The sequence below is a fragment of the Canis lupus genome, chromosome 2, assembly GCF_003254725.2.
Source record: "Canis lupus dingo isolate Sandy chromosome 2, ASM325472v2, whole genome shotgun sequence".
Taxonomy (NCBI): domain Eukaryota; kingdom Metazoa; phylum Chordata; class Mammalia; order Carnivora; family Canidae; genus Canis; species Canis lupus.
Window position 1 is genome coordinate 65,860,818 of NC_064244.1, and position 17,127 is coordinate 65,877,944.

General features: G+C 35.2%; 1 protein-coding gene and 1 pseudogene across 5 annotated transcripts in view; one reads left to right on the top strand and one right to left on the bottom strand.

Annotated features, from left to right (window-relative positions):
• PHKB (phosphorylase kinase regulatory subunit beta) overlaps positions 1-17,127 on the bottom strand; it is a 215,074-nt gene that overhangs the window by 73,064 nt on the left and 124,883 nt on the right. For all 5 annotated transcript variants that reach the window (XM_025448119.3, XM_025448120.3, XM_035713913.2 and 2 more), the window contains one exon: positions 8,309-8,403. In XM_025448119.3, the coding sequence (XP_025303904.1) occupies positions 8,309-8,403 (95 nt within the window). The remainder of the gene's footprint in view (positions 1-8,308; positions 8,404-17,127) is intronic.
• On the top strand, positions 1,992-2,122 carry LOC112660698 (U4 spliceosomal RNA; annotated as a pseudogene).

Genomic DNA, 17,127 nt, shown 5'->3' on the forward strand with positions numbered 1-17,127 from the left:
TCCAATTATTCACCGTGAAAATAATTCAATGGATAATGATGACTCTGGGAGCTGGACTGGCTACGTCAGGACTTGAGGCAATGTGGTCACATTCCTGAGATCTCACATATGCTGAGCTGAGCACCAGAGAGGGCTATGGCCTAAAATAACCAACAGGAATAAACTAAAAAATAAGCACAAAACAATTAAAGTCTATTTTCTCTGGCTAAAGGACTAGGAAACAGGAAGCACAACAGAGACTGAGTTGGGGGAATCTAACCCTAGCTCTTCAGCTGAGCTCCCAACCAATTAGTTGCCCAATGTGCCTTTAGCAGAAGCTTCAAAGCTATAATGGGTCCACCCAACCTCTGCTTCACACAAGGTACTGGAGGGCCGATAGGGCTGTGGCATCAGCTAAGAAGCCCCAGTGAGCTGTCCTGATATCTGCTTTGTAAACTGGGCTTCAGTGGGCAGTCCAATTCACCTGTAATAGCAGCAGCAAAGCTATGAAGGCCATCTCAACCCCACTCCACAACCAGTGCACCAGCCATCTGATCTACCTACTGCAGCAGCTTCACAGCATGACAAGCTTACCCTGATCCTCACTTGCGATACCAGTTGAGTGGAGTGATCCACCCACAACAGCCGAGCTCGGTGTCTCCTAGCCTTCCACTCAGAGGAGATGCAGGCCAGACAGAAATGGTGTATTACCTATAAAACACAAATTTGAACTGACGAAGGATTTATCACCTAACACTAGGAAGCCAGAGAAAGTAGTACAATAATTCTCAGTGCTATAAGAAAACTACTGTCAATCAAAAAATTCTGTGACTAACAAAAGTATCCTTTAAGAATGAAGGGGAAATAATGACATTATCAGACAAAGGAAGACAACGAATTATGTTGCTAGCAGACCTACTCAAAAGTAATGTCTATAAAAAGCTATTAAGCAGAAAGAAAACAACAGAAGAAGGCTGGGATGTTCAGAAAGGAAAGAACAAGGGAATGGTAAAAGTTGAGATAAGCACAATAGACTTTTACCTCATGAATTTCTTCAATCAAATTTCACAATTAAATCAGAACTTTTCACACAGTCTGATATGCTGCTCAATAAATGCAGAGGAAATACTTTAAAAATATGTTTAAAAGGTAAAAAAGGAAAAAAACACTAAATGGAAGTAAGGTTTCTATACTTGTATACTTCTGTTCAAGGAAAACACTGATACCAGCAGGATTTTTGATAACTATGTATATGGTAATTTCTGGAGGAACCTCTAAGAAAATTTACAAAATCAATATACTAAAAAATATGACAAGTAAATCAAAATGGAATTCTAAAAAAGGTCAAATAACCCACAAGATGGCCTTCAACAGGTGAACGGTTAGACAGTGGTATGGTCATACTGTGAACAAGTACTCAGCAAAACACAGGAATAAACCTGATACATGCAGTAACTTGGATCTCTCTCTTCGGAATTAGGCTGAGTGAAGAAAGCCAATCTAGAAGGTTATACGCCATATAGTTCCATTTATATAACATTTGTGAAGTGACAAAACTATAAAATGGAAAACAAATTAGTGGTTGCCTGGGGTTAAGGAGAGCAGTGAGGGAGTAAGGAAGTTTTAGGATGATACAGTGATGGTACATTTCAGTATCTTGACTATAGAGGCAGTTACACAAAGCTACACATGTAATAAAAACAGAGCCACACACACAAACACAAATGAGTGTATGTGTAACTGATAAAATGTGAATAAGCTCTGTGAATTATATCATCAATTTTCTGTTTTTCATATTGCACTACAGTTACATAAGATGTTAATGTTGTGGAATGCTAGTGAAGGGTTCACAGGCCCTCTCTGGATATTTCTTTGCAATTTCTTATGTACCTATACTTATTTCAAAATTAAAAGGTAAACATTTTTATTAAATTGACACCTCAAAAATTTTGGTTGTCTAAATTAATAATTACTTTAAATAAAAAGCCAAGAAGCTATGAAAGGTATAATCAAGCTTTGCGCAGTGGCAGTATCGTAGCCAATGAGGTTTATCCGAGGCGCGATTATTGCTAATTGAAAGGTATAATCAGAGAACAAAGATAAGCTACTAGAAATTTAAAATATGGCTTTGAAAAACAATTCAACAGAAGAGCTGTAACAAAAAGTTGAGGAAGGGTGTCTAAATATAGGGGGGAAAACTCAAAAACTAAACCCCAGAACTTTTGTTTTGGGTTTTTTAACCCAAAGAAACAGAAACCATTTGAGGAAAAAAAAAAAAAAGGAAGAGATTCAGGGGATCATTCCTGGAGGACTAAGATCTAATAAAAGAGCCCTACTAGAAAGAATAGAAAAGCAATAATTAATGAGAATCTCTCACAGCTGAAGAAAGTCACAAATTGAAAAGGCTCAAGTACTAAGCAGAACAAATGAAAACAAGACCCACAGAAAAACAGGTTCCCATGAAATTTTAGGATACCAAAGATAAAAACAAGTTCCTAAAAGGATATGACCTCAAAAATGTAGTTTTACTACAATGTGTAGAGTAACAAAGGTGATAAATAAAATAATTAAAAATAACTACTAAATATCAGGAGATTAAGATAGAAGGGAGGCTGAGGTATACAAATGACCTTTTCAAACAAACAACAGAAATTGCAAAGGTAAGAAATGAAGCAAAAAGACTTTACATTATTCAGGAATTTGGAGACAGGTGAAAATAGGTATTGTTTTTTAAAAAAAGACTTTCTAGAGATAGGGAAATGGCATACCCAATATTCCCAGTGTAATATAATGTAATTGCACTGTAATCTCAACTATATTATTTCACTTTTTACAATAGGCATTTATACAATTTTTATACCCTATTCAAAAAAAGATGGGCAGTCCCAGTGGCCCAGCGGTTTAGCGTTGCCTTCAGCCCAGGGTGTGATCCTGGAGACCCAAGATCGAGTCCCACATCGGACTCCCTGCATGGAGCCTGCTTCTCCCTCTGCCTGTCTCTGCCCCTCTCTCTCTCTCTTTCTCTCTCTCTCTCTCTCTCTGTGTCTGCCATGAATAAATAAATACAATCTTTTTTTAAAAAAAAAAAAAAAAAAAGAGGCACTATTTGGGACATGTATTTTAAGTATTCTGCCTGCAAAGAGGCCTGGGTTTTGGGGTGAAGATTGATGTGGAAGCCTAGGAGTGTGGGTGAGGGCAGGGTGCTATATTAGATCAGCAATCCTGCTCAAACTGTAGTACAGGAGGATTGGAAGAAATCTGGAGAAACTGCAAGATACAGGTGAAAAATAAGAAACTGAGGTGCTGTGTAGGACCTCAAATGTTAGGATATGGAGTTTACAATCTATCCTGGGTTGAGTAGGGAATCATGGAAGGTTTTTTTTTTTTTTAAGATATATTTATTTATTTTAGAGAGAGACACACACATACAGAAAGTGCACAAGTGGGAGAGGTAGGGAGGAGGAGAGTGAATCTTAAGCAGACTCCACACAGAATGCAGAGCCCAACACGGGGCTTGATCTCACAACCCTGAGCCAAAACCAAGAGTCAGATGTTTAACTGACTGTGTCACCCCAGTGCCCCATCATGGAAGGTTTTAAGCAAGAAATTCCATTAATGGACCCAGGCTTTATAAGATCATGTGTTCTCAAGCACAAGGAATAAACAGAGAGACTAGAGACAGAGAGATATTATTAAAACCATGCCACTGAGTAGTAATGAAGTCTAAGTGGTACATGGCAATGGGGATGAGTATGAAGAGACAAATATCAATGCTACTGTGAAGGCAGAGCCAATATGAGAACCATCTGGACAGAAGAACTACTGGCAAAAGAAGGGACTACTGAAGGCAATGTCCTTATCCAAGACAAGCACAATGGAAGGAAGGGCAGATCTGAAGAGAGAAGCTAACACATTTCGTATTAGAAATGTATTTTTGCTCATCATCACTTATCATCAGGGACATGCAAATCAAAACTACAATGAGATATCACCACATACCTGTCAGAATGGATAAAATCAAAAACACAATAACAAATGTTAGCAAAGATGTGGAGAAAAGGGAACACTCATGCACTGTTGGTGGGAATGCAAACTGGTGTAGTCACTCTGGAAAACAGTGTGGAGTGTCCTCAAAAGGTTAAAAATAGAACTGCCTTATAGCCCAGCAATTGCACAGTATTTACCCAAAGAACACAAAAACACTAATTCAAAGGGATACACATAACCCTATGTATATAGCAGCATTATTTACAGGAGCCAAATTATGGAAGCAGCCCAAGTGTCCAAGTGATTGATGAATGGAAAAAGAAGATGTGGTGTATACATATATATACACAAACACACACACACGAATATTATCAGCCATAAAAAAAGAATGAAATCTTGCCATTTGCAATGACATGGATGAAGCTAGAGAATATAATGCTAAGTAAAAGAAGTCAGAGGAAGACAAATACTATATATGGAACTTAAGAAACAAAACACACAAGCAAAGAAAAAAAAATGAGAAAGAAAAAAAAGAGATAGTCAAAGCAAGAAACAGACTTAATTATAGAGAACAATCTGACAGCTACTAGAGGGAAGGTGGGGGGATGGGCTAAATTGGTGATGGAAATTAAGGAGTGCACTTACTGTGATGAGCACAGGGTGATGTATAGAACTGTTGAGTTGCCATATTGTACACCTGAAGCTAATATAATACTGTATATCAACTAGAATTAAAAAACAAATTAAAGAAAATTTTAATTCATAAAAAGTTTAATATATTGAACAATGTTATTGAGATATGATTGACATGAAAAAGCTGTGCATATTTAATGTCTACAACTGAATAAGTTGGAGATAAGTATACATCCAGAAATGATGGATCTTAGATACTAGATCTGTGGAGAGATGATCACCAAGTAGTTGGAAATTCAAGTTTAAATATTAGGAAAGAGGATTAGAGGTACAAATTTAGAGACATTTGCCTGAGAAGTCCACTATACCTTCCTCCCACACATACCTTCAAGTATACTCAAACATTCAAGTTAAACATGATGATTCTATCACAGGTATTGAAGCTACGAAAATAAATGAAACATTTTCTCTGATCTCTGGGAACTTACATTCTAAGATCTCCAAAAGGTGGGTTTCTGGAGGGGTTTTTTTGGAGGGAGTCAAAATCTCACAATACTACAAAGTATATCTGCTGTTGTTCACAATACCTTTCTTTTTACTCCTCTAAATTTACCTACAAAAGGGGATTTGTTTTCTTCTCTATTCTTCAAAAGAAAACAGCAATTTCTGACTAGTGAGAGAGTAGTGAGGAAGGTCATCGAGATGATAGCATACTTTTCCAACAGCCGTCTTAAACCCAGGTATAAAAGGACTTCCTTTCACATGAAATTAATTCGCTATGGGTATTATTAAGGAAATCAATAGCTCTCAATTTAATCCTCAATGTTTTAGGTCTATAATTCATCAATAGCCCTATACATAGTTGAAGGAGTGGACAATGCCACAGTTCTGGCACACTTTCTCCTTTCTGGATTCTGGAAACTTCCTTCTGCCATAACCTTTTTGTGAAGGAAAGAATTAATTCAGCAGGCCTGGGCTGTTCAAACTCTGAACATTTCCAGGAAAGGCATATTTGCAGGATGGGTCCTTGGCTGGCTTCTTGGAATGTTCTGTCAGATAAGAGCGTTTTTGCATGCTTAATTAAGGCCTTTGGCCATACCGTACCAGTTTGTCCAGATGGTTTACGCTAACAATGTGATTTATGGTGAACATCTGTTTTCCCCCCCTCTCTGGGGAGCTAGAGCTTGAATAACCAAGGTCAATCATGCAGGTGCTATGTGCTTACATGAATGACCCTTGATAAAAACCCTGGACACTCAAGCTTGAGCAAATATTGGTTGGCAACACTTTGTATGTGTTTTCACACATCATTGCTGCGTAACTGTGTCTCACATGACTCCACTGGGAATGGACACTGGGAAGCTTGTGCCCGGTCTCCTCAAGACTTGCCCCGAGTGCCTCTGCTTATTTTATCCTGCATGCTTTCACTGTAATAAATCATAAGTGTAAGCAACACAGTTTCTAAATCCCGCGAGTTCATCTAGTGAATCACTAAGGCAAAGGATAAATGGGGACCTCTGATATAGCTTCCTTCAAAGTCAGGGACTTCTTTCATTTCCAGAAATTGCTTGAACTTTACTACTCCTTCTTTACTCTTCCCATCATTTAGTAGGGTTTAAAGCACCTGGACAATCCCTGGATATCAGTTAATTGCAAAGTCCAACCTGGTCAATAATGATTAAGAGGTCTGTGACATCAACATTTCAAACAGAGGGCTATGTCTGATCTCTATTTCATTAGTCCATGCCACCCAGTCCCAGCAATATGACCTTGGTCATGCTACTGCCAAGAAAGTGGCAAATGGCATCTTGTCATTTTATATATCATTACAACCAAGTTGCCAACAGGGTGAGGCATAATGGCTCCCGGGAATTTTCTGCTGCCAATCCTTCCATCATATCCTTCTCAGAAACTGTATGCAAGTCTGTATAGATATAATCCCTATGAAGCTGCAGGAGAGAAGTCTTTGTCCTTACCCTACAGCAAGACTCTTATGTAGGATGTGGCTTCACTTGGAAGGCACAGCACAAATAATTTAGTAGCAATTTAAAAAAATGATTTCAATATAAAAAACACACCTAGAGTGAGTTCTCTATAAAATTCTCACTTGTACTCTAATTGGCTTTTCTTGAATGGGAGAGAAAGAGTAGGAAGTATACTGCATGTCAAAAATTACACATAATCCACAGCCTTCCTTATATGTATCAAGCATGAAGTAACTGTTTGAATTGTTGATTTTGTTAGTTATGTGCTTTGGTGCTCTCTGGCTCCTATTCCCACAACTCAAATCTGTGACCTATTTATTTTCTAATAAAAGGCTTTGAGATTTCATTACTCTACAAAAGTGTGTAACACATGTGAAATGCTATGTAAATGATACATACTGGTCTTAAAATGGCTCAGAGTCACAGCAATGGGTAATATGAAGTTAAATGTATTCCCTATTTTACCATTTCATCAAGTGAAATTGCATATCTCAAATTTGTACAGAATATATACTTGTACTGCACTGATACAAGTGGTAACTAAGATAAAGCCCAAATCCTCACCTTACACAGGAGTCAATAGTCCAGTGAAAAATTTCTAACACATATTAACATAGGGATTTCACACTCTTGAGAAAAATCTTAACATTTATTTACAAGTCTCCGAAATAGCTTCTCATATATAAACCACTGTGAGTAATTACATGTTTTGTTGAAGACCAGCAAAAGAATCAGAGAAATAGTGTGACACAATCTAATGGACCTGGTTGGATCTCCCTTTCTCTCACTAAAACAAGTATTTATTTGTGTGTGTGAATGTATATGTGTGTATTATATGTATATGCATTTTTTTTTAATAAAAGGAGTTTTTTTGCGTGTTTTTTTAAATTAGGCTCCATGCCCAGGGTGGAGCCTAACATGGGGCTCAAACTCATGACTGTGAGATCAAGACCTTAGTTGAGATCAAGAGTTGAAAACTTAAACAACTGAGCCACTTAGGCAAAATGCCCTCAAAAAGGGCATTTTGATTTTATAAGCGTATCTCCTGGAAGTACTGTTACCCTTATTAAATAAATGTTAACTGCTTGGAATCCCAGGCACACACTCAGGTTCATTCCCTTTCTCCTCAGGCAGTTTCCATAATCCACAACATTTTCATTTTAACAGTCCTCATTACTGGTATCATTTAATACTTGAGGGTTTGCTCAAATCAACATCAATCTTGCTGATCCTGCAAACACTTATTTTGTTGACACAACACAGTCTGAATCCATAGCTAGTAAATGTAAAAAATTTTAAATTATTCCTGCACCCAACATGTCACTAAGTACGAAGAACACTCTGTCAATCACTCAGTTCTGTCACCGAGACACAGAAATAGAGAGAAATTAAGCACAGGGCCTTTCAATGAGACTCCATTTCTACCTCATATATTCCCTTGCCCACACATACATACTGTTTCCTCCTGAAGGCATTTAACACCTTAAATTCAAGCACTGTGAAGATGAAAACATTTGTCTGGAAGACATCCTGTTGGATACATCTGACTCATATTTCTTCATTAATAAATAATCTTTTACCACAAGTAAATCTTAACTAACCAGAAAAGAGAAAAGCCTTGCCCTCAGAAAAATCAATAAAAACCTATTCAGAATAAATTTTTTTAAATTAACATTTAAATGTCTTTAGACAAGTCTAAATTAAGAAAAAAAAAATCTCTTTACTTGATTGGAAAACCTCATGCTCACGTTACGCTGATTCTGTAGTGGGACATAGCGCTGGACAGGATCAATGTCTTTAGGACTGATTAATTCATCAGCTGAAAAAAAAAAGAGAAGGGAAAGGACATTATTAAAAATGCATCTGTACAACACTATAAGCCAACTAGACCTAACAGAACATTTTCCATATACTAGGCCATAAAACAATCCTCAATAAATTTAAAGAATTAAAAGTATACAATGTATTATTCTGACAATAGAATAAAATTAGAAATCAATCAACAGGAAGAAATTTTAGAAATTCACAAATACATGGAAATTAACACACTCCTAAATAACCAATGGGTTAAGTGGGAAATTAGAAAATAGTTTCTAATACATATTCTGATAAGATGATTGAAAATGAAAAGACAACATACCAAAACTTATGGATGAGGCTAAATCAATGAACCCTGAAAGCAGGCTAATTCATTGGGGGAAAGAATAGGTTTATTCACAAATAGTGTGGGGACAACTTGAGTATATTTAAATGCAAATGAATAAAGTTGGACCTCTTCCTCAAATCATCTACAAAAATTAACTCAAAATAGATCAAAAGTTAAACATAAGACCTAAAACTTTAAAACTGTTCAAAGAAAATAAGAGTAAATTTTTGTGACTTTGGCTTAGATAAAACTATACAATCAAAACATTAAGTGATAAAGAAGAGATGAGATAAATTAAACTTTGTCAAATTATAACCTTTTGGACCTTAAGGGTAATGATTAAAAAGTGAAATCAAAACCCACAGAATGAGAGAAAACATCTGCAAATCATGTATCTTGTAAGTGACTTCTGTTTTGAATACATTAAAAAAAATCTTATGACTCAATAAAAAAAAGACAACACAATTAAAAAATGGTCATGGTACCCGAATAGACACTTCTCCAAAGAACATACACAAATTACTAATAAGCCCACAAAAAGATGCTCAACAACATTAAGTAGTTTGGGAAATGATTATCAAAATCATAATGAGACACCACTTCATATCCATTAGGATGGCTAGTATCAAAAAAACAGATAAGAGAAATGGTTGGAGAGAATGCATTATGGTACAGTTACTTTGGAAAACAGTTTGAATTGCTCAAAATGTTAAACACACAGTTTACCATAGACTCAGCAATTCTAATCCTACGTATATACCCAAGAGAAATGAAAATATATGTCAAACAATAACTTGTACATAAAAGTTTACAGCAGCATTATTCATAAAAGCAAAATAGTGGGAACAACCCAAATGTCCATCACTAGATGAATGGATAAATCAAATGCAGTATATATACAAGGGAATGTTATTTGACCATAAAAGGAATTAAGTGCTGATACATCAGTGAACCCTGAAAGTGTGAAGTGAAAAAAGTCAGTCACAAAGGCCATGCATTATATGATTCAAGGTATATGAAATGTCCAGTATGGACAAATCTATGGAATAGAAAGATTAATGAGTGTCCAGTGTTGGGGGAAAGGATGAAGTGATAAGGGGTGAGTTGGGGGGACACCTGGGTGGCTCAGTGGATGAGTGTCTATCTTTGGTTTGGGTCATGATCCCAGGGTCCTGGGATTGAGTCCCTCATCAGGCTCCCCACGGAAAGCCTGCTTCTCCCTCTCTCTAGGTCTCTCATGAATAAATAAAATCTTAAAAAAAAAAAAAAAAGAGGATGAGTGGGGAGTGACTGGATATGAGTTTTTTTGAAGGGTGATGAAAATATTCTAAAATTGATTGTGGTGATGGTTGTACAAATCTCTGTAAATAAATAAACTAAAAACCAATGAATTTAAACTTTGAATAGGCTAAGATATGGTATATAAATTATACCTCAATAAAGCTGTTCTAAGAATAATGTATTTGCATTCTCTCAAGAAAGGAAACCAGTTCATGAAGAGCAAAGTATTTCCTAATACTAAATTCCAAAAGAGATTTCTGAGACAGGGTATTTTTTATGGGGCACTAGCCAGCATGAAAGCAATGGCTTCGGGGATCCCTGGGTGGCTTAGCGGTTTAGCGCCTGCCTTGGCCCAGGGTGTGATCCTGGGGTCCTGGGATCGAGTCCCACATTGGGCTCCCTGCATGGAGCCTGCTTCTCCCTCTGCTTGTGTCTCTGCCTCTCTCTCTGTGTCTCTCATGAATAAATGAAGAAAATCTTAAAAAAAAAATAATGCAATAGCTTGGACTGGTGTTGTACTGTTGCACTGGAAGCCCTTTTCATGTGGTAGTTCCTTGTGGCAACTTTGGATAAAATCCAAGGACATAACAAGGAACGTAATTTAGAGTGTCTGAAAGAAGAGAGTAAGGAGAAGGTATTTAGTCAGGAGTTCTCTGTGTTTACTGCTGTAACACACCTCAGAGAGATTCAGTACCTAAGGCTCAACGTAGCAGGGATTCTCCATGGACATGGAGAGGACTATGCTGGGAAGAAAACTTTCAAGTGTAATTCTGCATAACCTTTGCTGGAGTGCAAGTGGTGGTATTTATGCAAATTACAGCAGGTACTCTGTCCCAGCAACTGCACATCTATAAGGTTATCTTAGTTACGCCCAGATATGTAAAGCTAATTGGATAACATAAAAAAAAAAAAAAAAAGAATTTAACTTCTCCCAAAGTGAATCAGTACAATTTCTGCTGTACTTAAGCCATGAAAATGTCTTCTTTTCATATTTGATCTTCAATTCTTTACTGATTACATTAAAAACAACACCATGTAGAGTTTTGTATAAATTCACCTGCATATAATATTTAGTAGTAAAAAAAAAAAAAAAAAAAAACCCCAAACCTTCATTTTCCATAGCTTCTTTTAGTCAATGAATAATTCTGAAAAACAGAGCAGAGTCAACCATAGACATGCTTGTAAACTTCTATGCAGCTGGGGTACTGTTTCTCATTATACAGGTATTTCTATTCTACGGCAATTTCAGGGTATGTATACAATGCTATCTGATAGTGTTTTCAGTAACTCTTGGAAGATGTTTTTAATAATAATAAAAGTGATATTAATGATAGTATGACAAGAAAAAGGAGGAACAGCGACTGTAGCAGCCATAGAAGCTGCCGCACCAAAGATACCACAGCTACTGCTGTCTCTGCCACAGGAACCAGGGCAACATTTCACAGTGCTTACTACATTCCTGGCCTCATTTGAGCATTTTATATATGCTAAATCATTAATCCTCATTACAACCTTCATTTTACAGATGACAAAATGGAGAAGTGGAGGGGTTAAGCAATGTGCACACAGCAGGTAAATGACAGAGCTTGGGTTCAAACAGGCAGTCTCTCTCTCGATTTTGGGTTCCAGACTAATCCTATCCTTTAAGAATACTGATACTGTACAAACACAGATGGAAAAAATACCAAGAGGAGAAAACATTAACCAAATAATTTGGTCCTTGATATGCTATATTTTTCCTATTCAAATCACAAAGCATTCTTTTATTTCTGAAAAAAAAATAAACTTTTACAAAATTTAAATGAAAACAATATAGGCTTAATTAATGGCAAATATCGCCATATAATTTCTATTTATTAATATCAGTTGAACTCATGATGCAGGGTTGATTAGTACAGTGATATTCTAAATAACACCAAATTATTTCCCTATCTCATTTGTCTGATCACTGAGATGTGAAAAAATTTCCACTACCAACAAGCATTTTACATAATTAATGTTTCACTGTCTTTCTACAGAAATGAAATTCTATCTTTATTATTTTGTTATTTATAAATGATACAGAAAAATTAAGAAATCCTATATCCTTGGAAACCATAAATGCTAATCTATTAAAATTGATATGGATCAAACAGTTAACCAAGTCTCTTGAAAAAGCTTCTTTCTTTGCATTTCCTTCTCATTTCTCAATTTGTACTGCATCTATATATCTAGCTTGATATTCCAATCTACACCATGTGCTCATCTATAATCCCATGGGCTATATGCTTCTATTCCCTGCTTTCTAGCACAGCATCTGCCATATAGTAGGTGCTCAAGAGACTTATTAAACAAAATAATAAACTGGTGGATTAACAAATTAGGAAACATCAATTGCTGTAATCATTGCTTTCATTTCCATAATGGTAAAAGTGACTAATGCCTCAAAAGGTTAGGTTAATAGACATAGTCTTCTCACTGAATTGATTTTTAACATTCAGGAGGCAAAACAGAGTTCCTCAATGCGCTGATTCCACGGCAATGGCTTTCTCCTGAAGAGTGGCAAGCCTGAAAGAACTTGTGCCTGACCAACTGCAGAATATTTAAAATGAAAATAAGAGAAAAAGGATAAAAGAGTAATGGCTTTCTACATCTCATAATATGGTACCAAACCTCACAGATAATCAAGCATTTCTATATTTAGGGACAGCTGTCTTTAAATCTTTACATGACAGATTATGTCCATTAATATTTGTATTTTTTTATTCATAAAAATTTTATGAAAAATATACCAGGATTACTTCAAACAATCATTATTAAGGGTAAAAAGAAAATACCAAGAATTTTTGTTTCTTTAATAAAATGACAATCCAAAGGAAATTTAACAGAGCAAGTACTTTTATCATGACACCAAAATTACATAGGACATACTAAAATAGGCTCAGCAGATAATTTATGGGGTAAAAATTATGTGCTTCAAAGCCTAACTGATTCTCAGTTGCAATGACATATATTACTAACACATGTATTAAGAAATAAGCTACAGAGAAAAAGAAAATATAGATCCTGAACCTCATATACTATACCAAAAAAATTCAAAATTATAATTATTTTTAACTCAATTGACTAACAGGAATGGACTTCTCAAAATTAAAAGTTCCATGACCAGAATTAAATTAAAAAATGATATATCTAATTATGTAAAGATTTTAAATTTCATTCATCAAAAAAGAATGCAAAAAAATTCAGAGGCAAACAAATGAGGAAAATACCAAGGAGGTTTAGTATATCTAATATATAAAACATTCATGCATACTGATAAGGAAACCCATAAAAATCAAGGGTAAATGGGCAAAGCAAACTAGACAATTTGTAGAGGGCAAAAAATGACAAATATGTTTTTAACAATAAGCATATAAATGAAAACTGGATACAAATTAATATTTTACTAAGTTAGCAAACTTTTTATTTTTAATGAGCATATTTAATGCCACAAAGGTTACAAGTGACACAGTCACCCTGCAGACTCCTGAATAAATCAGTAAGTGTTAGTCATGGGCTATATGACCTTGTGTGAGTTGCTAAACTCTTCTGAGCCTCAGTTATGACATACAGTATCCATCTCATAAATAAGCTAGGAAGATTACTTAAGATAATACTTAAAAAGGACAGAGCACAGAATCAGATACATTTTAAGGCAGGTATTATTAGTATTTCTGGGAAACAGTCTGATAGTATGTTTGCAGTCTTCTCAGACCCTAGGTATCACTGCTTTTATATTCAATTTTATTAATATATTTAAGGGTAGGATCATAAATTTTTATGCAAGTTTTCTAGCCCTAGTAGCAATTCAACTAAACATTTTAGATTTAAGAAAGCCAGAAATTTATCTAATAAGCTAAGGGAAGAAAATCTTCTTAAATGAAGCTTTTAAAATTATACTGTATTACATGTGCTCTCAAGTTGTTTATAATGCCTACTGCACAGAAATCCCACTTTAGGGCACTAGCAATCACAAAGATACCATGAAAAAGATAACAACAGTGCTTAGAAATCAATGTCTTTCTGCTTGAAGTTTCCTGAAGTGTAACAGCTGGGAAATCTCTTAGCAACCACAATGTAGAAATATATCCATGTACTCTTATCTGTTCGTTTTATCTTTAACTGATCAGTAACAAAACCATGTGCTATACTGAATAAGGCGTCAACTGCATTTGAAGTCAAGAGACCAATGAAAATCAAGACTTCAGTTTCTTCATGCACACTAGGGGGCACTTGATCACTAACTTTAACTTTAAAAAACATTAGATTTCCAGGCTTAGTAAGTTGCTTTTATATCTGACGTCAATTGGGCAAAAAACACCGTGAATGAAATCAAATACAAATGGATTTACCTTAGTTACAAACATTGTAATTAGAAACTAAGCTGCCCTCAGAGAGACAAATATTTCCTAGGTTGTCACATTCAATTCTGCTGTAGAGCTACTGGATGTCAGTAACTAGCATACAGTAGGCCTCTACAAATTGCTAAATCATGGAGAAGATGAATGGTTAAGTAGCAACTAGGGAAGCATTTTCTTCTTGTGATGTTTTGTGGCTATGGGGGTGCCTACAAGGAGGGCCTGTGAGCATCCTGAGTTGCCTGGTTAATAAGAACTATGAAATACATTTTAACAAATACTATCTCCTAAATGGTGGCTGAGAGAGGGAGGGAGGGTAGAAGGAAGTACAGGAAGTAGAACCATGTAACTATGTATCTGTCTCACAGTAAATGCTTTATGTCTATTTCTTCATCAATGAATCCTTTAAAAAATAAAGAAACTGACAATCAAAGAAGTTAAGAAAATTCTTCAAGTCATATAAGTGGTAAGTAGTAGAAATTGTATTGAAATCCTGAACTGTCTAGTTCCTTAAGTTTATGATCCCAAAACTCTTCATCTTCCTGCCACAGTTGAAGAAAAACATGAAGAAAAAAAAGAAGAAACTAACAGAGAAGAAAGTGAAGGATAAAGATGATTATATCAGAGAAATAATCTATATCACATGGTTAGTTCCAAGTGTGCTGGCTGTTAATAATCATTTAAAATATAGTTTCTACTGGAAAATAGATTCTAAATAATGACTTACCAAAGAACATTAGACACCTAAGAAATTAATTTGGGAACTTTATATGTACATAGCATTTTGGATATTTTAAATTACTTCTATATCTATTTTATCACTTTAAAAACTTCCTAACCCTCCTAGAAAATTCAGTAACACTCATCTTGACAAGAAAAAAAAATCCTTGTGAAATTCAAGAAAATTTTCATTCATCTGACTGTTTTGGGAGTGTGTGTGTGTTGGAGGGAAAGTTGTAGTTAACTAAAATTGGTCAAAATGTTCAGGGCACCTGGGTTGCCCAGTTGGTTGAATGTCCAACTCTTGGTTTCAGCTCAGGTCATGATCTGATCTGATGGGTCATGAGATCAAGCCCGATATCAGGCTCTGTGCTCAGTGAGGGGTCTGCTTGCAGATTCTCTCTCTGCCACTCCTCCAACTTGTGCCCCCTTCTCTCTCTAAAATAAATAAATAAATCAACTGTTCAATATTTTCAAGTTTAATTAGAGAACATGCCTTGTTTTAAGTATTGATACTTATTATTAATGTTTTCAAAGTATCCATCCTAAAAAAATTCTTCTATCCACTTATCTTAAGTTCTATAATGCTCTAATCTTTAATGATTTGGGAATCTTATAGTGGTGCCTAAGTGAAGGTCATAATCTTGAATATATTAATTTTTTAAAGAAAAAAATACTGTAATAATTAACTATTTTCTAAGAATACACTGGGCAGTTCAGGCCTCAAGCCAGGAAATAGCATATTGAGTCTTTTTGCTCTAACAATGTAATAAAAGTCACATGGTTTTGTTGCATAATTATTCATTATTGTGTGTGTGTATATATATATGTATATATAAGAATATTTTGCTTATATATATGTATATAACTGACATATATATGTATATATAAATATACATATATATGTACATATAAAAGCTAAATATTCTCATTAGATTTCACTGGATAAAAAATTGACAGAATTAGTGAAAGTCATATATTATAGAATAATTTCAAAGATTTACTGTTCTATGATTTTCAGATAACTCCAATTAACTGCCCACAAAATGCTGTCAAGAAGATATCCAACCAAGCCTCCTTTAATGAATAAATAAGACTTTGTTAGTAAATGTGGTATCTGGAATCTAAATAACATCCACAGAAGTCTGATGTTCTTGGGATGAGTATACAATAGTTTAAGAGCAACTAAATGATTTAGTCTTCTGAGATTTTATTCATCTTAATCAGTGAGTCTGTTAACCAGATGACACACAGCTAGGTCAGAGAGCTAATGAATATGCAGCATCTCTTTTTTCAGTGGGAAAGAAAGCATGTGGTTTCATAGTTTGCAACACACCTTCTGTATGTTCTCTACTGCCTTTTTAGGAGCTCAGCAGGAAAAGAGAAATTGACTCTTTATAAAGTTTTTCTTCTTTTTGGTCATGAAACAGATAGGATGGCATCGTCTGGACTATTTTTTGTTCACACTCATCTTAACATACAGAAATGCTATCTACACTCAAAATCTGCCTATATTCAATACATTTATTTTAGAGTAAGGAAGGGCCAATGCTTTTTTACCGATTGATAACATTTTCAAACTTCTCCTTTTTAAAAGCCCAATTTGCTTATGTATAGTAAATTCTGCATTCCCAATTCATTAGCCTTCCCAATTTTATCCAGAGGCTTTGCTCAAATAGCACTCTTTCCAGCACTCAACCCTAGACTGGATATAGAGCAAAAAGCAGGATGATAAAGATTTAGATCTCAAATCCAATATCCATCCCAAGTTCTAGTTTTCAACATCAGAAAAATTTCATCATGTTCAATTGTAACAAATTTATATAGGAATTTATGATTCTGATGTTAAAATTCTTGTCCTTAGATCAGTTAACTACTCCTCTGCTACATGTTTTGTTTAGTTGTATCACCAGAAGGCTTCTTTGTATTCATGCTATTAAGATGGAAATAACATTCTAATCAGAGATAACCTTGCCCAACCTGGCTTGATTTTAAGAAAACTACTTCATGTATATAT